Source organism: Gekko japonicus, unplaced genomic scaffold, assembly GCF_001447785.1.
Source record: "Gekko japonicus isolate JY-2015 unplaced genomic scaffold, Gekko_japonicus_V1.1 scaffold463, whole genome shotgun sequence".
In the NCBI taxonomy this organism is placed as follows: domain Eukaryota; kingdom Metazoa; phylum Chordata; class Lepidosauria; order Squamata; family Gekkonidae; genus Gekko; species Gekko japonicus.
In genome coordinates this window covers 409,755-430,078 of record NW_015160224.1, presented here as the reverse complement: position 1 = coordinate 430,078, position 20,324 = coordinate 409,755, and the positions used below count along the sequence as shown (strand labels likewise).

At 47.3% G+C, this 20,324-nt stretch overlaps 1 protein-coding gene across 1 annotated transcript in view; it reads right to left on the bottom strand.

Annotated features, from left to right (window-relative positions):
- Positions 1 to 19,316, bottom strand: part of GPR107 (G protein-coupled receptor 107) — a 66,157-nt gene extending 46,841 nt beyond the window's left edge. The window contains exon 1 of the mRNA XM_015411539.1: positions 19,167 to 19,316. Within this exon, the coding sequence (XP_015267025.1) occupies positions 19,167 to 19,295 (129 nt within the window). The 5' untranslated portion in view covers positions 19,296 to 19,316. The remainder of the gene's footprint in view (positions 1 to 19,166) is intronic.
- Between the last annotated feature and the right edge of the window lie 1,008 nt (positions 19,317 to 20,324).

Sequence of the window (20,324 nt, the reverse complement as noted above, 5' to 3'; positions counted from 1 at the left end):
GGCTGAAAAACTGTGAGCCAGCTCACCCTAACTCAACTTAGAGGGAACACTGGTAACAGCTGGCGTATGGAGACACTGTAGGGGGGTTTTCAAGGCAAGAGACGTTCAGCGGTGGTTTGCCATTGCCTGCCTCTGTGTCCCGCCCCTGGCATTCCTTGCAGGTTCCCCATCCAAATACTAGCCAGGGCTGACCCTGCTTAGATTCCGAGAGCTGATAAAATTAGGCTAGCCTGGGCTATCCAGGTCACGGCTACACATACAGTACACATAGGAATTATCTGACACTAGACTGACTTATACAAAAAAAATTTCATGTTACACATCTGGTTGACCCTTTCCACCTGATTCTTGTACAAGGAAGGTCCAACCCCTCCCGCACAGAAGCTTGTTTTGACATATCCCAGCTCAATCCTGTTTTTTGGGAATACACCTTGTACTTTCAAACACCCTCTGTGCGTTAAATTACAGTAGACTAGGCAAAACGAATTAGTGCATCATACAGCATGTGTCAAAAGACATCAGCAATGTAGAAAGGTATGCTGCTTGACATGTAGAAAGGTATGCTGCCCCCAGTTCCTTGGTTTGAGATTACAGAAGTAGTACAAATACATAAAGAAAGTACGATTCAGGTGGGCAGCCATGTTGGAATCCAGGGGCACCTGTAAGACCAACAAAGTTTAATTCTGGGTATAAGCTTTCGTGTGCATGCACATGAAATCTTATACCCAGAATTAAACTTTGTTGGTCTTTTTTTTTTTTTAATAATTATTTTTTATTAGGTTTTAACATATTGTAAGACAGGAAAATATAAGGACAGGAAGGATACAGGGTATGGGATAAGACATAAAGGGAAATTCCATCAAGTCTGTATAATAGCTGTTATAAATTTTCGGTCATAATTCTTTGTTTCCAGCTCTCTTTCTTTTACGTAATTACTAATACTAGTGTTGCTTAATCAAATTGCTAAAATTTTCTGTTATGATTTCTGAAAAGTGTCAAATTCTATATAGTTCAAATTGGAGTTTCTCCAAATTTATATTATATATATTCCTTGTTCTTGGTCTTCGAAGTTTCTTTCCACCCAGTCATAAAATAGTGTCGAGTTGCCTCTCACATTTTGTTTACTTCTGTCTTTCGACAAGTTCGATAGTACATACATTTCTGCTGTTTCAAAGATTTGTCAGAAGTTCATTTTCCATTGGTATCTCTGATTTCTTCCAGTACTTAGCATAAAGAATTCTTGCTGCTGTGACTATATGTATAATTAGACGTTTAGCTTTCTTATCTTTTACATCAGGCATAATATTAAGCAGGGACATTTCAGGTTTAAATGGTAACGGTATCAAACATTTTGTAACATTCCATGAACCCTTCTCCAATATAACATCACCTTTTTACACTTCCACCAAACATGAAAATAGCTTCCCATCCGTATCATACATTTCCAGCATTTATCAGACATTCCAGGATTCATTCTGGCCAATTTCTCTGGTGTTATATGCAATGTTCCCTCTAAGCTGTGGAATCTTGTGAGCAAAATTTCTACTCTGTGAGCTACTGGCATGAAATATGTGAGCGAGTGATCTGGCTACTGCATAAATTAGTTGGCTCTGGAGTCATCCTTCCTGAGCGAAGACTAAAATCTGTGAGCTGGAGGCTGAAAAACTGTGAGCTAGCTCACACTAACTCAGCTTAGAGGGAACACTGGTTATATGCCACCTATAGAATTATATAAATTCTCTTTAAAGGCAACCAATTTTTAACATTTGTTTCCCATATTTGCAACCAATAGTCAAGATCAATATTATAACCAAAATTTGGGGCCCATTCTAACATATATTCTTTAATCACCTCCTCCTCCATCTTTATCTGTAACACACATAAAATTTCTTAATCAATTTATAATTTGTTTCATATAAAAGTGTGTCAAACTCCGATTGTTCTACAACGAACCCTTGAGGTTTATCTTTAGCATATCTAGATTCTAGCTGTACTCAAACTTTGTTGGTCTTAAAGGTGCCACTGGACTCCAACTTTGGTCTATAAATAAAAGTACGTGAGAGTGTGAATTGTCTGCACGCATCCTCATCCACAATTAGTTCCTATCAGTATACCTGCTCACGCTCCCACTATCTAGGACTCCTCATCCAGCAGGCCCTTTTTAAAATCCACTCAAACACATAGTTGAAAGTGAACCCGCCAGGATGCTTGAGGGATGAAAGGAACGCTGCCCGAATTAGGTGGCCACGTAAGAGTCACCTGAGGAGGAACCATCTGCTTAATTGGAACAAAGCTGATCATGACGCATGGTTTTCCACAGATCCATCAGCGGCTCCTAGCTGAGTTTTCGCTAGGTTCCCAGTGCCACTAGTGTACGCAAAACAAGAACAAGTCGAAGCAACCTGGCTCGCCTCTTGACAGTGATTAAGGAGACGTGAAGCTTTCCTTCCTCAGTCAGCGTCTCGTCTCCCCTTCTTGACCACAGTCTCCCTTTGGTACAACATAGACAAGTGAGATTGCTAAGCATGACTCTAGAGGAACAACAGAAAAACCACATAGGGCTCTTGCAGAGAGGAGGAGCTCAGGACAGTATACATTGCACTCCCCTTACCATATCATTTTCAAAACAACCCTGTGGCGTAGGTTTAGAGGAGAAGGAGGAGGAGGAAAAGGAAGAGGAGGAGAATAAGAGGGAGAGATTGGATTTATACCCCGCCCTTCACTTGGGAGTCTCAGAGTGGTTTACAATCTCCTTCCTTTCCTCTCCCCACAACAAACACCCTGTGAAGGAGGTGAGGCTGAGAGACCTCTTTCAAGGACTGATCTTGAAAGAACAGCTCTTAGAGAACTGTGACTGACCCAAGGTCACTCCGGCAGCTGCATGTGGAAGAGTGGGGAACCAAAACCGGTTCTCCCAGATTAGAGTCCACATTCTTAACCACTACACCAAACTGGACAGTACACCAAACTGGACAGTTACTAGATAAGCGGACAACTCTCTTGACTCTCTCTCAAAGTCACTTAACAAGCGTCATGACAGAACGGAGACCTGAGCCTCGTCCAACACCCTATAACACAGGGTAAGGTCACTCCAGCAGCTGCATGTGGAAGAGTGGGGAATCAAAATTATTTCCCAGATTAGAGCCCACATTCTTAACCACTACACCAAACTGGACAGTACACCAAACTGGACAGTTACTAGATAAGTGGACAACTCTTGACTCTCTCTCAAAGTCACCCAACAAGCGTCATGACAGAACGGAGATCTGATCCTCGTCCAACACCCTATAACACAGGGGCCCCTCCCCAAAACAGTCCAGTGGAGCCTGAGCCGTGGGTGTTGCCTTCTGACACACTTCCGGTGATGTCAGGGTGTGTGGCATATGCAAATGAGTTATGCTAATGAGCTATGCTAATAAGCTCCTGCACCTCTTTTTCTATGAAATGACCCCTGCATAGAACAAAGTATGAGTCCAGTGGCTTCTTTGAGGACAACAAAATTTAATTCTGGGCATAAGCGTCCGTGTGCATGCACACTTCTTATCACTCAGTAACTTATGCATCTTGATTCTAACTAGTCCTTCTTGGCAACTAAACCCCCGCCCCCATATGTAGGGCTTGAGGAAGTCTGTTTCAATGTATCTGAAGAACTGTGCATGCACATGGAAGCTTATACCTAGAATTAAACTTAATTGGTCTTGGACTCAAACTCTGTAGCACCTTTAGTTGTGGAACAATCTTTGTGACCTTTGCAAGAAACCCCCTGAACAAGACCCTTAGGGCAGATCTGGACTAGAAGTAACTCCTTCAAGCCGGGGCAGACTGGGGGGCCCTGGAATGGGCCACGCCCCCTCCTGGAAGACTCAAGAGCCCCACTGAAAGAAGGAGATGCCACTGCCCTCCTACTTGCTGGCTGCACCCTGCCCGAACCAACAGGGCAAAGGCGGGCATTGCCATGCTTCTCATCTCCAGGCACCCTACCCTCAGCTGGCACAGGACGAAGCCAGGCACTGTTTGGCCCATGTTCCTCCTCACCAGCAGCACTGTGCCAACACAGGGCAAAGATGGACATGCCTGTGCCCATTCCTATTTACTGGCCTGGGTGCAATGGGGATACTGAGGGGGAACACGGGTGCTGCTGGGAGAGGGCCAAGCCAGGGGCTGGTATGCCTTCGCTGGCCTGGGCACAGTGATTCCCGGCTTCACTCTATGCCCAAAACACCCATATTACCACCATGAGGATTGGCAGAGCTCAGGGCAACGGTTCATCTGGACTTGCCCTGGTAGAATAAATGCCCCATCTGCCCCTTTCCTTCCTTCAGATGCAGGAGATACAGGAAGCCTGGGGAAGGAAGAAAACTGTCTCCCGAGGAACACCTGAAGGGGCTAAACCAGGTAGCGGGGACTTCAAAAGGGACCTTGCTGCTGCTTCTTGCAAAACCATGACTGGAGGATACCAGCCCCAATTTGAACCATGTTAACGGTTACCATTCTCCTACAAATGCCCTTTAAAGCCCTACCTGGCTTGGTACCAGGGTAGAAGAAGGACAATCTTCCCCCACGTGTTGCTGCCCAGGAAGTAGGATCACAAGAAAAGGCCCTCCCGACTGTCCCACTCCCCAAAGAAGCTCTTCTGGTGGATACATGAGAGGGGGCCTTTTCAGTGGTAGCCCCACAGTTATGGAAAAACTTCCCCTGGGCCTGGTAGAATAAATGCCCCATCTGCCCCTTTCCTTCCTTCAGATGCAGGAGATACAGGAAGCCTGGGGAAGGAAGAAAACTGTCTCCCGAGGAACACCTGAAGGGGCTAAACCAGGTAGCGGGGACTTCAAAAGGGACCTTGCTGCTGCTTCTTGCAAAACCATGACTGGAGGATACCAGCCCCAATTTGAACCATGTTAACGGTTACCATTCTCCTACAAATGCCCTTTAAAGCCCTACCTGGCTTGGTACCAGGGTAGAAGAAGGACAATCTTCCCCCACGTGTTGCTGCCCAGGAAGTAGGATCACAAGAAAAGGCCCTCCCGACTGTCCCACTCCCCAAAGAAGCTCTTCTGGTGGATACATGAGAGGGGGCCTTTTCAGTGGTAGCCCCACAGTTATGGAACAACTTCCCCTGGGAGATGCACCTGGACCCCTCACTCTCAGTCTTTAGGAGGCAGCTGAAGACAGTTTTATTCATGAAGGCATTTGATTTGTTTTTCTGCCTACTGGCAGTTTTTAAATATCAATTTTAACTAGTAGTTTTTATGTATTTCCTTGTATTTAAGTATTTACATTATAAGCCAACTTGAATTCCTGTGTGGTAGAAAGATGGCTAATAAACCTGGCCCTGCTGGTGGACCCTCTGATGGCCCCGGGGTTTTGGCCACTGTGTGACGCAGAGTGTTGGACTGGAGGGGCCACTGACCTGAATACAAGAACTTCACATGGAGAACCCAGGACAAAATTGTGGCATGAGGGTTCATCAAGAGGTTCAGCACTACCTTGACCTCACCGCAAATTTGAACAAGGACTTGGGTTTTCCTCACTCACTCTTGCTCAGCACAGCTCAATTCACTCCGCTCGTGTTTCTGACTACAGCCCCTGATTAGATTTAATTTTATGTTAATCCTACTCTGCACATCTATCAACAATTGGGAGTGGTCCTCACCCACTCGGAATGAACTGAATTCTCTCCAGTCAGTTATTGTTTCAAAACTGGCCTCTTTCTGACATCTCCCTACTTCATCTTTCCCTTGCTTGGAACTTTTAACATATCTGCTATAGACAGACACTTTGTGCACCTGACAAACTGAGCTCTGATTCCTAAGACTGGAAGGCTAGCCCAATCTTGCCAGATCCTGGAAGCTAAGCAGTCTCGGCCTTGGTTTGTTCTTGGATGGGAGACTGCCGAGGAAACCCTGGGTTGCTATCCGGAGGCAGGCAAGGGCAAACCACCTCCTTTTGTCTCTTGCCCTGAAAACCCTGCAAGCTGCGACTTGACAGCGCCTTCCACTGCCACCGCTGTAAGGTACCACTGGACGTCTCCTTCATTGTGTTCCTATAGACTGCTGTGGCCACTGGAACCCACTGGAACCATGATTAACACTAACCTGGGCTTGCTTTTAAGTAAGGTTTGAAACCAGGGCTTTCTGCTGGTTAACATGGTTAATGGTTAGCATTAACCATGTTTAAAAGGTTAGGGCAGACTTATCCCATAACCAGGCTAAGACTATGGAGGAGGGGAAGAGGAAGAATATGGAATATGGGTGATTAGCACCAAGAAATATGTAAGCCGCTCAGAGACCCCTAACCAAGGGGTTCGAGCGGGGTATCAAGCTGAAGGTAAATAAATAAATAAATAAGAACTGTATGAGGGGAGGGAACACAGCCCTTCACAGAGTGCCCTGGTCCCTTAGCATGAAAGGAGCTGCATTATGCTCAAATCAGTCCAGTATGATGACACTGCGCTGTAATTGTGTTAATGCAAAAAATATGGATCTACCGTAGTTCAAACAGCAACGTACTGCAAGCCGAATATGGGCAAGTACCTGCCTGACTAAAGGAAATCGCTTGTTCAGATGGTAATCTGGCTTGCTCAAGATGCACAGCACCAAGCTGTTTCCCCATGTGCGACGTCCCAGGAAAACCTTCAAGCACTTGCTCGGCTTCCCGTCCTCTCTAGCGTCTGGAGTGGTGCTCAGTTTGCTACCAACACCAAATTAAGGGACATCACATACGAAGCTGCCTTCTACTGAATCAGACCTAGGTCCATCAAGGTCAGTATTGTCTACTCAGACTAGCAACAGCTCTCCAGGGTCTCAGGCAGAGGTCCTTCACATCACCAACTGCCTGGTCCTTTTAACTGGACATGCTGAGGATTGAACCTGAGACTAGGGGTGTGCAAGGAAAAAAACCAGTATTTGATATATCAGACCTGAAAAATATCAGTAAATACTGAATTTCCCAAGTATCAATACTGGTATAGTATTTAGACTTGGAAAATATTTGGTATTTCTGAATGTATTTGGGTCTATTATATCCAAGGGAAGGGGAGGGAGAGCAAGAGGGCATGTTTAGATGCCTTCCCTTCCTGAGGAGCCCAGCTACTTCCACTGGTCAGTTTCACTCCCTGCTGGTCAGCTGTTAGGTTTAGGCCAGTTAAACCTAACAGCTGACTAGGGGAGGGTGAAACTGACCAGTTTAATGGATGGAAGTAAACCAAAGGCATTTAAACCTAACAGCTGACTGGTGGCTCCGCCTGGCAGCTATTAGGTTTAAATGGCTGGCAGCTCAGTTTCAGTACAGCTTAATGAACTTGAATAAATGCTAAATAAAATTGGCTTTTTTCAGGCTCAGCTATATCAGGAGTCGAATACAGATCTCTGATCTGTATTCAGCTTACATGATACTCGAAAAATAACAATAAGGTATTTTCCAGGAATTTATTTGGCTTGGTTTATGCCTAATACACATCCCTGCCTGGACCTTCTGCATGCCAAGCAGATGCTCTACCACTGAGCCACAGCCCTCCTCTAACAGCCCCCTACCAGTCCCAAAGCCTTGTCTTCAGAGTCCTGCTCTTACTTGCCATGAATGACACCATGCATCATGGTAGAATGGAGGTAACTCAAGGCAGCTGTCCAGTAAGATTCATTTCTTAAATTTAAATGCTATAAACTCCCCCTCCCCAAAAAACTCAAGTGCTGAAAGAATGTTGGGAGATCCCTAAACTAAGTATCTGTTGCCTACAAAAAGATTTAACTGCAGTCACAATTAAAAAAAAAAAGTCTAATCTTTTTCCATCACCTTGGGCAGCAAACAAGCTTAAAGCCCTTCAAGTACTGCGAAAGACTCAGGATTCAGTATCTATTTGTACCAATATCAACAAAGCATTCCTTGCTTTATCAGGCAGCGATCCTAGGCACCCTTACTTTGGAGCAATGAACTTCTTCGAAGCACCCACAGAATGAGTTGTAGGACTATGAGCAAGTCTCCCTCCTCCAAATCTTGCCTTAAACCACAGGCTGACTTGATGGCAGACAGAGGTGGGCAGCCGTATTGGTCTGAAGCAACAGAACAAAGTTTGAGTCCAGTGGCACCTTTAAGACCAACAGAGTTTTATTCTAGGCATGAGCTTTCATGTGCACACGAAATCTTATACTTAGAACAGAACTTTGTTGGTCTTAAAGGTGCCACTGGACTCAAACTTTGTTTTGATGGTAGACAGAAGATGAGGAGGTGGAAAAGAAGGAAAAGTACAGCTGGCAGAAGCACAAGAAAATCTGCCATGCAACTTTTCTCAACCGGCTTATTTTTCAATTTAGTTTTCAATTAAATTACAGTGCAATCCTAAACAGAAAGAGCGGTACTCGTCTCAGCCGCTTGTCTTGCAGGCTAGACATGGGGGAGGGGCCGTGGCTCAGTGGAAGAGCCTCTGCTTTGCATGCAGAAAGGTCCAGGGTCAATCTCCTGGCATCCCCAGTTAAAAGGAACAAGGACAAGGCAGCAGGTGATGTGAAGGACCTTAACCTGAGACCCTAGAGAGCTGCTGCCAGTCTGAGTAGATGATACTGACCGTGACGGACCGATGGTCTCATTCAATACAAGGCACCTTCGTGTGTGTCCATGGTGCACAGCACCAGATATCTGCATTAACGGTTCTCCTGTTCCCATTTTATCTGCACGGCAACTCCCTGAGGTAGGTTTGGCTGAGGAAGAGAGTGACTGGCCCCAAAAGCACAGTAAGCTTCACAGCAGAACTGGGATCTGATCTCCCCAAATGCGAGTCCACGCTAACCATTATATCCACTGGCATCGCATTGCAGCTGGGGAAGAAGGGCCGTAAGAATAGCTGTTCTGTCTGAAAATATAACTACTGGTCTTTCCCCAGATCAATTTTTTGGACTGAGATCAACACTCTGGTAAAGTCAGGAACAGAAGACTGCAAAGGGGTTGACTATTGGTGAGGCTACGGATTCATTTTAGGTGGCACATGATGAGAACCCCGTGAGCTTGTCTGTTTGTTTGTTACAAAGACCTCCAGCAGTTCCATCTGCAAGGTAAAAGCTGCCTCTGTTTTTCTGTCTCGTTTCTGGCAGTGGGAGAACTAAGCTGTCGTAAGATGATCTTCCCTCAAGCCCCCAGCCTTTGCTTGTTGTCAGCTCTGCCAGTTAAGCAAAGCAAAGTGTAAGCCTTAATCACACATTAATTTGATTAATCCCACTGAGCCATCAATTAAAAGCCTGCAGTCCTAACAAGAAAAGCTGTCTCCTGGCAAGACGGCCACAGTAAGATGTCATCTTCAGTATTTCAGGGTAGGTTCACCCTGTGGAAGCAAGGCTTAACACCCCAGTCCTGGGTGTCCTGGTTGTGGGTGTGCATGTACACATGAAGACATGAAACTGCCTTATACTGAATCAGACCCATCAAGGTCAGTATTGTCTACTCAGACTGGCAGCAGCTCTCCAGGGTCTCGGACTGAGGTCTTTCACATCACCTACTGCCAGGTCCTTTTTAACTGGAGATGCCAGGGACCTTCTGCATGCCAAGCAGAGGCTCTACCACTGAGCCACGGCCCCTCTTTACAGCTCTCCAGGGTCTCGGACTGAGGTCTTTCACATCACCTACTGCCAGGTCCTTTTTAACTGGAGATGCCAGGGACCTTCTGCATGCCAAGCAGAGGCTCTACCACTGAGCCACGGCCCCTCTTTACAGCTCTCCAGGGTCTCGGACTGAGGTCTTTCACATCACCTACTGCCAGGTCCTTTTTAACTGGAGATGCCAGGGATTGAACCTGGGACCTTCTGCAGGCCAAGCAGATGCTCTTCCGCTGAGCCACAGCCCCTATGTAAATTGTCACCAAGTTTTCAAAGGCAAGAGACGTTCGGAGGTGGTTAGGCATTCCTTGCGTCTGCTGTAGTTATCCTGAACTTCCTTGGTGGTTCTCTAACCAAGCACTAGCCAAAACTGACCCTGCTTAGCTTCCAAGATCTGATGGAAGTGGGCTAGCCTGGGCCATCCAGGCGAGGGCATGTCCCGGTTAATCTCAAGTAAGCAGAGATGGGCTCATATAGCCCAAGACACCCATGGAATTCATCTAAGCACAGCAAGTGATGCTTTTATTTAAAATATAAATAAGCTAGTCAGAATTATTTGCTGAAAACCAAGACAACTGTAAAGCAGCACCAGCAAAGCAATTCCAAAAACAGATACAAATCCAAGTTCTGCAAGCTGTTACAAAGCAGCCACATTCAGACATCACGTAAGAATCTCAGCTTGTGACAGACACAAACACAGCTTGTTCTTGTGCTTGCATTTACAACCTCCCCCCCCCCTCCAGCACGACTGAATGCGTCCTCCTTTGGGAAGGTGCAATCAAAACCCAATTTGCTGTGACGTCTGGATGCAAAAACCTGTAAAAACTGGAGTGCATTTCCTCCACAAATCAAGATTTGAAACCACAACCAAGAATCCTAGTTTGGGGAGAAGAAACATGCTCTGGTTTTCCTAAGGTGCCTACATTTGGACATCACAAGAGTTATGGGAAACTTCTATCAATCCCAGACATAAAGTGGGGAGTGCACAAGAATAAGCGGTGGCTGTACCCGTCACCGACCAAGACGGGTCTGTTGTGACATATGAATGCAGAGTTCACAACAGATGGTGACCCTGATAAGGCCCTGCAGACCTGACAGGGAACGGGCCCTGAAGTGCAAGCCTCTTTGATTGGTGGGACAGTCAGGAGGGCCCCTCCCTGTGATCCTGATTCCCAGGCCCTCGATAGGGTGGGGAGAATGCAGAAGACTCGGGATCAAACTTAGCTGCCTCTCGTTCACCTCCGGGCAGGGGAAGGGCTAGGAAGTGAGAACCGCCCTGGAGTGGCGCAAGCAGTGCTGATTGGCTCAGAGACAGGCCACGGCAACAAGGGCAGGGCAAGCTTACCTGTCACCTGTCACTTCAGCAGCCCTGATCCGGCTGGGAGTGACATGGGAGGAGGCGAGAGGTGAGGCTGTGCCCATCATAGCCACCATGACTCTGGCCAAGCCAAGCGGCCCCTGTGGCATTACCAGGAGCTCCGCTTGCTATTGGCCACCAGCATCCCATTGAGAGCTTTCCCAGTAAAGGTCAGGTTAAGCCTCTGCCTGCTCAAACAACAGAACTCTAAAAACAAAGAAGACATTCAGCCCTCACGTTCACGGGCCTTCCCCCTACATTATGTTGCCAACGTGGAAGCTGTTGCAGCCCCATCCCAGCCCCTGCTGCCAGGCCACTGGGGGAGCCCCAAGTCCTGCAGCAGGAACCCCCCCCCCCACACACACATATGAGTCCTCTCTTCCCCAGCTTGTGGGCAGGGTCACAAAGGACCTGCTCCCACCCCGCCCAGGTCACCTCCAGCACCACTGCTGAGAAAAGTTGCAGGACAAGGACCCAAACACAGCAGAGGAACGACCCACCCACAAATCACTCAAGGCACCTGACACTAAACACACCTTCGCATTAGGCCCCCAATTCCTCTTCTTCCAAATGAAGTGTAGTTTCTAAATACCCAAGAGTGACAACTTCTCCTCTTTTTTTGGCAGGGTTAGGAGAGTGGGGGCCAAGCAAGTTGAGAAAAATTAACAGGAAGTTTATTTTGGGCACCAGCTTTGTGCCTGGAGAAGCTCAAACGTTACTTAATAGCCCACAGGCCAGAGGAAACGGTCTGGCAAGAAGGTCGTTGCTCGGCTGAGCTAGGAACAAACGGACTTTTTCATTTCCATTTCCTGATCTTAATTGAGCGCTTAGAAGATGCTGCACATAACCGGAGTTAAGCTACAATGAAACCGCCAAGGGCAAGGGAGAAGCTCACGGTGTGACCACAGATAATCTGAATTTAGAGGACTATCAAAGACCTAAATGCAGGATACGGAAGGCAGAAAGATGACCAAGGAAGACAGAGGCAGCAGGCAGAAACACATGCCAAATGTGAGGAATCCACACATCTGGGGTTCTTGCTAGGCAACCAGCATCTGTGTTGGCTTTGCCCTGATCCCCACCCCAAACCCCAATGCTCTGGGCCACGGAAAATGCTGATGGGCCTCTTGTCTTGCCGCGGCTCTGGAGAGTCTCAGCTTTCTGCTTCCAAGCCCAGGAAGATATTGATCCTTTCCCTAGGGAACAGCCAGTATGGGGCATCTAACAGCTAAACAGGAGGAGGAGGAGAGTTGGAGTTATACCCCGCCCTTCACTCGGAGTCTCAGAGCGGCTTACAAACTCCTTCCCCTTCCCCTCCCCACAACAGACACCCTGTGAGGTAGGTGGGGCTGAGAGAGCTCTGACAGAAACTGCTCTTGAGAGAACACCGACTGACCCAAGGTCACCCAGCTGGCTGCATGTGGAGGAGGAGTGGGGACTCAAACCCGGTTCTCCAGATTAGCGTGTGCCCCTCTTAACCACCACACCAAACTGACTCAGGAAAGAATCAGCTGTTCACCATGCACCAGGGAAACATTCTGAAAGCACATGCAAGGTGGCCACTATTCCCTAAAGGAAACCCCAGGCTTATTCACACAGGATGCTCCTTGCTTGAAGGACACAGCCTGGGCTTTGTCCTCAAGAAGTCTCTCTCGTGCCAAACCACCTTGTGCCTTGAGGATGCAATGGGTGGTGGCTCTTTTCAGAGATAACAGTTCCACAAGGGCAACCATGCTGGGCCTGCTGCTGCAAGGACAGACGTTTTGCAGTGAGCGAAACACTAATGAAGTTTCAGTCTGGCATAAGCTTTCACGGAAATTAAACCGCTTCTTTTAAGTTGCAATGAATGGAGCCTCACTAGGCACACACTTTTATACATGAGGCATGAAAAATAAATAACATCCTAAGTAAGTCAATTTCGGCCCTGACCAGGATGGGCCAGGTCTGCCCAGTCTCATCAGATCTTGGAAGCTAAGTCAGCCCTGATTAGTATTTGGATAGAAGGCCACCAACGAAGTCCAGGGCCACTACGCAGAGGTTGGCAATGGCAAAGCACCATCTCTTGCCCCACGAACCCTATGGGGTTGCTGTAAGTCGCCTGCTACTCGACGGCACTTTCCACCACCACCAAGTTAACTTCATAATGACGATCCACTCATGTGTGTATTTATTAAAACATTTATATCCTGCCTTTCCTTGTGGTTCAATAGTTAAACAATAGTTTAACAACAATAGTTAAAAACAGTCTCAGTTGAAGCCAAAAATAAAATTGCAAGCCCCAACTCTCCCCCACCTTTCAAGGATACCTGCCATTTAGATCCTCTCAAAAGCTCTGGCAAACAGGCAGGCCTTGCGGTGCCTCCTGCAGATTTCCAAAGAAGACCCCCACCCCACCCCCGCGCTCACCTCTTCAGGGAGCCCATGCCCCAGAGCCATGATGGATGCCAGACGGGCCACCCTAAGTGGTGGCAGAGCCAACAGGTGGCTGCATGACATACAGACAGAGACACTCCTTCACTGCATCTGAAGGACTTAGCTGTGGTCCAGAAAAGCTTATGCTGGAATAAAATGTTAAGGTGCCATGAGGCAAACATTTATCATTTCAAAGGAACAACCCTTCCCTCTTGTTGCCTGGGCCTTCCCCTGAGCCCTTCACTTTTTAAAGGGGAACAAAGAGAATTAAGTTTTTGAAGCTAGTCTTAGATGTCGACACCTTATTACAACGTGCTTTGATACTTAAAGACAGACACTCTTCCTAATTATGGTCTGGCCTAGGGAACAGCCACTTGCCTGAAATAAGTGAAGTGAAATGATCTCCCAAGAGGACAGAAGTCCTGCCCCCAATTTCAGCCTCAGGTGACAAACATCTGTATGCATCAACAGGAAGGCTGGAGGAAGTATGCAGGCTATTAGCATGTGGACTTGTTTGCAACTTTACCTGCCCCCCCAACAGTCCTTTGTTTCTAGACAGCTGATGAGAGATATTCGAAATGCACCATGCCTGGAATTTTAAGGAAAAAGGCAACTGAACAGCATGGTATATAACAGATGCTGTTTAACAGGGAAAGCCCCACCTTCAGCATGCCTCAGGTCCATAAACACGTAACACAGTTCTTCTGTTTGCAGTTGTTTCTCTGAATAATTTTAAAGACTACCCCTCAGTGTCAGGAAGAGGAAAGAGAAAAATGATGGATTCGTCTCTAGGGCTCTCAGTTTTTAGGAAACTAAGGGGAGAGCACCTGTGCACACCTCTGGACCTTTCCACACAGTTCCTAGAGGCTAACCTGGGTACCTAGCCCAGGGCATACTCAATGGAGGTGCAGCCAACCACAGTTCCCTGGTGAGTGGACCTGCATGAAAGAGATACATTTGCATCACACCACTGACATTCCAGGTGCTTAAAATAGGAAAGTTCTGCACTCCCCATCTGTGTATCCCTTTTGCTGCCCCAAAACAGAACGTACTACTTTCTACATGACAGGTGCGAGACTGGCAAGTATCTTATTTACACACTATATTTATCTACTGCTTTCCATCCATAATGATTCTCTAGGTGCTCACAACAATAAAACAAAAGTCTAGTGGCACCTTGAAGACTAACATTTATTTTAGTACGTCCAATATGTTATTTTACTACAATAACCAAACACAGCTACCCCTTTGGAATTATAATAATAAAACAATTAAGATATGAGCTAAAAGCAGTCCAGGAACTACAGTCTGCGGCCGCAACCATCGAGCAATGCAAACCAAGCAGTGGAAAGAGAACCAAGTTCAAGTCCAGTGGCACCTTTAAGACCAACAAAACTTTATTCAGGGTAGAAGCTTTCATGTTCATGTACATGTCTTCAAATACATTGAAATGGAAGTTGCCAGTCCATACATACAGGTAGAGGGTGAGGAGCAAATTAGCACACAGCATAATAAAGGTGTTTAACAGATGCAAGGACCAAACTGGAATAGCAAGCTTAGTTTATACGGTCTCCATTTGTTTGGGTTTAATTCTGAGGGGAAACACAGTGGAATAAATAAATATATCAAAATCAGAGATTGCTGGGCAGATGAACCCTTCTTGACTTTGATAGATTTATTTCCTTCACCATATTTCTTTCCGGAATTAACCCAAACAAATGGTGCCCATTTAAACTAAGCTTCTTATTCCAGTTTGGTCCCTGCATCTGCTAAACACCTTTATTATGCTGTATGCTAATTTGCTGCTCACCCTCTACCTATACGTATGGACTGGCAACTTTCATGTCAATGTACTTGAAGACGTGTGCTTGCACATGAAAGCTTATATCCAGAATAAAACTTGGTTGGTCTTAAAGGTGCCCCTGGAATCGAACTTTGTTCTGCTGCTTCAGACCAACATGGCTGCCCACCTGAATCTATCTTCAGTGGAAAGAGGACAGCAGCAGGGCAGCAGAGGAACAGACGTCCCAAGTAAAATCAAACAGAAAAGGTACAGACTCTTTCCTCTCCTCCAGGAGGAAGGAAAAATAGTATGCCAGGATGACATCACGGGGAACTGAATCACCTAGTTTAAGGATCATCAACAAATGCACTCCTTGCTAGGGGCTATACATCCTGTGTATACCTGTGTATACCTCAGGACCTTTCTGCCAGAGTAAATAAAGGGGAACACAGGTTTGCAATCAACTTCACACTGAACAGATCTGCAGCCAATCCTGGCTCCCTATTGAGATTCTCTACTAAATACACACTTATAAACATGCACTGGTCATATTCACGTTTTACACTTTTGAGCATGCTTAGAATGACTTCAGCAAGTACACCTAATAATGTAACACATGAAGTGGGAAGTTGGACCCCCGGACTTGGTCTGAAGGCAGAGGATGCCATCCCCCCTGCTGAAACCAAGCAGGTCTGCTCAGTGCCTGGGTGGGAGACTGACTGGACTCCCCATAGAAAAATACGTGGGATGCCCATGACTTACAGCTGAAAATAAACCACTCCTACCAAAACAAGCTGAAGATTGGGGAAATACAATTCATGTAAGAAAACTCAATTCAGAATCTCCCCCCAAAGATACCGTGCTTGTGGATGACCACACTCTATGCAAAAGGTGAGGCAAACTCTGTTGTGCCTAGTTTTCTATGTGCAGCGGATTAAGCATACAAGAATGCTTTATAAAGAGATCTACTATACCGCCAGCCCCTTTACCAACCCACCAAGCAGAAGCCTCTTCTTCACTCATCTCCCAGGCTTCGCTGAACTGGTCACAGGAGGCAAAAGATGGAAGTGAGGTCTGATCTGCACATAACAGCAGAACGAGATGCAGCAGGGCACTACAGCGCTTCAGGATGCAAGGGGGGGAAGCCACACTTCAAACAAGCATAGTGGGCTGGGTCTAACCCATTCTTCAAACAGGCTGCATGACTGCAAACACACAGCTGGAGCAACACAAAGAATGAAAGACTGAGACCAAGCCCCGCGAGGAAAGGCTGAGCAACTTGGGAATGTTCACTCTGGAAAAGAGGAGGTGGGGGGGGAGAGACACATGATCGCTCTCTTTTAAAGGCACATGATCGCTCTCTTTTAAAGGCTGTCACTTAGAAGAGGGCAGGGAGCTGTTCCTGTTGGCAGCAGAGGAGAGGACTCGCAAGAATGGGTTTCAATTAAGAACGGGAAGGATATTAGGAAAAACTTTTTTACAGGGAGAATTGTTTAGCAGTGGAATCAGCTGCCTAGGGAGATGGTGAGCTCCCCCTCACTGGCCGTCTTTAAACAGCGGCTGGATGAATACTTGTCAGGGGTGCTTTAGGCTGATCCTGCACTGAGCAGGGGGTTGGACTAGATGGCCCCTTCCAACTGTATGATTCTAAGTTTTATGTTCAAATCTCACTTCTGCCATCAAGTTCCAAGGTGACCCTGGGGTACCCTTCTATTTTTGCTCCTGCCACAGATAACAAGAGGTTTGTTGCAACCATTACAAAACATATACAACTGACTTTGAAGTTGTGACAATGCTTATTATTACATATTTTTGGAATTTGTTGTAGGCAAGAGCAGTGGAAGTATTCAAATACATTTAATCAGATGTTCATTCCACCACATCATCCACTTGCATGTACAGAGCAAATCTCAGAGAGGCTAATACATAAGGTGAAAAAACGAACACACGTAACTGCCTTACCCTGAGTCAGACCTTGGTCAATCAAGCACAATGCTGTGTATCTTGTGTGGCCAGCAGGCTCTCAAAGGTCTCAGAGTGAAAGAGAGAGAGTCCTTTCCCAACAGTTGCTCTACTTTAACCAAAGATGGCAGGAATTAAACCCAGGGCCTTCTGAATGCGCAGCATAACCTCTGGCATTAAGTTACAGCTGCCTTCCACTGAATCAGACATATGTTTCTGCCACCTAGTAGTAACTCTCCAGGGTCCTGGGTAAACGTTTCCCATAGTTCTGAGGCCCTTTTAACTAGAGGAGCCAGAGTTGGATATGGAATCTTCTGCATGCACAACAGCCCCTCTGGATAGAAGCAGAAAAGCAAAGCGACTGGATCACAGTCATGCTCATGGATCACAGGAGACTTTGGTTGCCACATCTCTGTTTTTAAGCTTAAAAGTATATCAGGCAAGCCATTGTGGGAAACAGATAACTGAATTACATAGAGCACTCATCTAATCCAGTAAAATTCTGATCATGCTATTTGTCTTTATTGTCTGACTGCCAACTCCCAACTCCAACAAAAACTACCCAACATTCTAAGGGAAGATGTCAGAGAGCAGATTTGACCAGAAAGCAGGTGTCCTGATGCACACATTCTACAAACAGGCTGAACTACTGAAGCTACCTTTTACCTTGTTGTCTACTCATATCAGCAGCGGCTTCCCTTGTTCTCAGGAAGAGGTTTCCTAACACCAGCTACCTATCATCTTTCTATCCGAAGATGTGAAGCAAAAATCCAGAGAACTGCAAAGGTGCTCTCTTCACTCAGCTATATCCCATTTCAGTGATCCATGCAACCAGACTTCTGATCCATCTAGCTTGGCACTGTATTACTTTAACCAGCAGTGGCCCTCCAGGCTCTTAGACCAAGAAACTTATTTGCCGTCATCTGAAATCTGTTTTACTTAGAATGCCAAGAAGCAACTCTAAACAAGAGGCAACCCTAAACACATCTACCTGCAAACCTAGTTCATAAACACTGAGTCACAGGCCCACCTGAACACTGCGTGCAAAGCACCATCAAGCCGCAGTTGCCTTTTGGTGACCCTGTAGAGAAGGGTGTCAAACTTATTTGTTATGAGGGCTGGATCTGACATAAATGTGACCTTGTTGGGCCGGGCCATGTGTGTCATAAAAAGTAATGCCAGGTAGCAGAGATATAAACTTTATAAAGAACACAAAGGGTTTTTTAAACTTAAAATAAAATTAAAACATCAGCACTATTACTATACTTTGTTTAAGTTTAACAGTGTCTGATAACAGACACCTCTTGCTCTGAATTATGTCTGTGCTGTTGCAATCTTGAGTATGCTATTCAGGTGTGTATCTGTAAGATGCAAACCTACGATGAAGAAGAAGCAAAAGACAGCCAGTTCCACTGTGGGCCTGATCCGGCCCCCGGGCCGATTGTTGGACACCCCTGCCATAGGGCTTTCAAGACAGAGCTGGTTTGCCATTGCCTTCCTCTGCATAGCGATCCTGGGATTCCGTGCAGGTCTCCCATCCAAATACTAACTAGAGTCAGCCCTGCGTAGCGTTCAAGATCTGATGAGGCTGGCCTAGCCTGAGCCATCCATGTCAGGGCAACGGAACGGCCTTTTACTCAGCAAAACCCCCTCCCACTTGTGTGCAGAGGGCACCGACGAAGCTGCTCTGTGCAGAGTCAGACCACCGGCCCACCCAGCCTGGAGTTCTTTAGCGCCACCAGAGATTTTCTCCAGGAATTCCTTAACTAGAGACTGAACGGGAACGAGAATACGGCTACGGCTAGCGTTGCTTCCTACGACCGGCAGCAACTATCCAGGGCCCGGGGCCACAGAAGATGACGAGGCCTCTTTCACAACAGGTGCGGCTCCCGGAGATCCTTCAGGCAGGGACTCCGCCGCCACTCATCTGCAGCCTCGCCTGGAGGAGGGGGGGAGGGCCGGGGAGGGGGGGGGGACACGAAGGAAAGCCCCCCCCCTCCACCGCTTCCCCCAGCCGGGAGGGCAGGTCGCTCCTTCCCCGCCGAGACCCAGGCCCTGTCCCGCGGCCTACCTTGAGGACGAGGTGGTGGACGCGGGCCCGCGCGGCGCCGCCCCACAGAAGAACCGCCGAGAGGAGCAGCGCCCAGCGCGAGGACGGGAGAAAGCAGGAACCGCGGCCGTCGCCGCCACACGCCGCCATTTTTAGTCCAGCAGCAACATCGCCCGCTCGGCCCCGCCCACTTCCGGGGTCGAAGGGCGACGTGGACAGGAAAAGCGGGGGACGCGGCCGACGGAGCGGCATCGACGGAAAGGGGGAACCGGAAGCGCGGAGAATGGACTTCCGCTGTCCCCCTCGGAAATTGGAGCGCCGCCTCCATAGACGGGGCGTGCGGTACTACTCTAGGCCGTGGCGTTTCTATCGTGAGTTTAAAAAAAGAAAAGAAAAAGAGAGGGGCTTAAGCGCCTCTGGAGTGTCCGTTGGAGAGCAGGAGCGCGGGTGAGGAAAGGGCTGACGTGATGTGAGACTGGAGGGGGATTTGAACAAACCGGCCAAGCTCGCACAGTTCTTCACAGGCCCTTCCAGTCTGAAACGGAACAAAATTGTCCGCTCTGGCGTTCCGTAGCAGGGGGTGGGATCATAGAGATGCCGGCGACAGAGTTATGCCACTCAGCTTCCCCTTCACGTCCCGACGGGTATCACTTTAATACCGGAAGTGCAAGCTGGCCGCGTGATGCTGTCGCTTTTCCACTCGGGCTTGTCAGATCTCGGAAGCTAAGCAGAGTCGGCCCTGGCTCGTATTTGGAAGGGCGACCTCCCAGGAATACCAGGGACGTGATGCAGAGGCAGGCAATGGCGAATCACCTCTGAAAAGTCTCTTGCCTTATAAAAACCATTCTGGCTCGCCACCTAGTGGTGCTTAACGTTAAAAAGAGCTAAAACTTTTGGCTGCCAGACAATCTTTGGATCTCCTGCCTATTCTACACACACTGCCATATGATAATTATTCTATGCTTTCTGTGCACAGTCTCTAAAATGATAGATTCTCAGGTGCAGGTTGGTGCAATAAAAACGTTATTAATTTAGAAAAAGAAAGGGAGAACAAGTTGGTTCAAATGGCCATGTCTCCTTTATAGTGTAGCATGAATTTCCATTCTAGCTTATCTGAAGAAGTGAGCAGTGACTCTGGAAAGCTCCTACCCTGCCACATATTTTGTTAGTCTTTAAGGT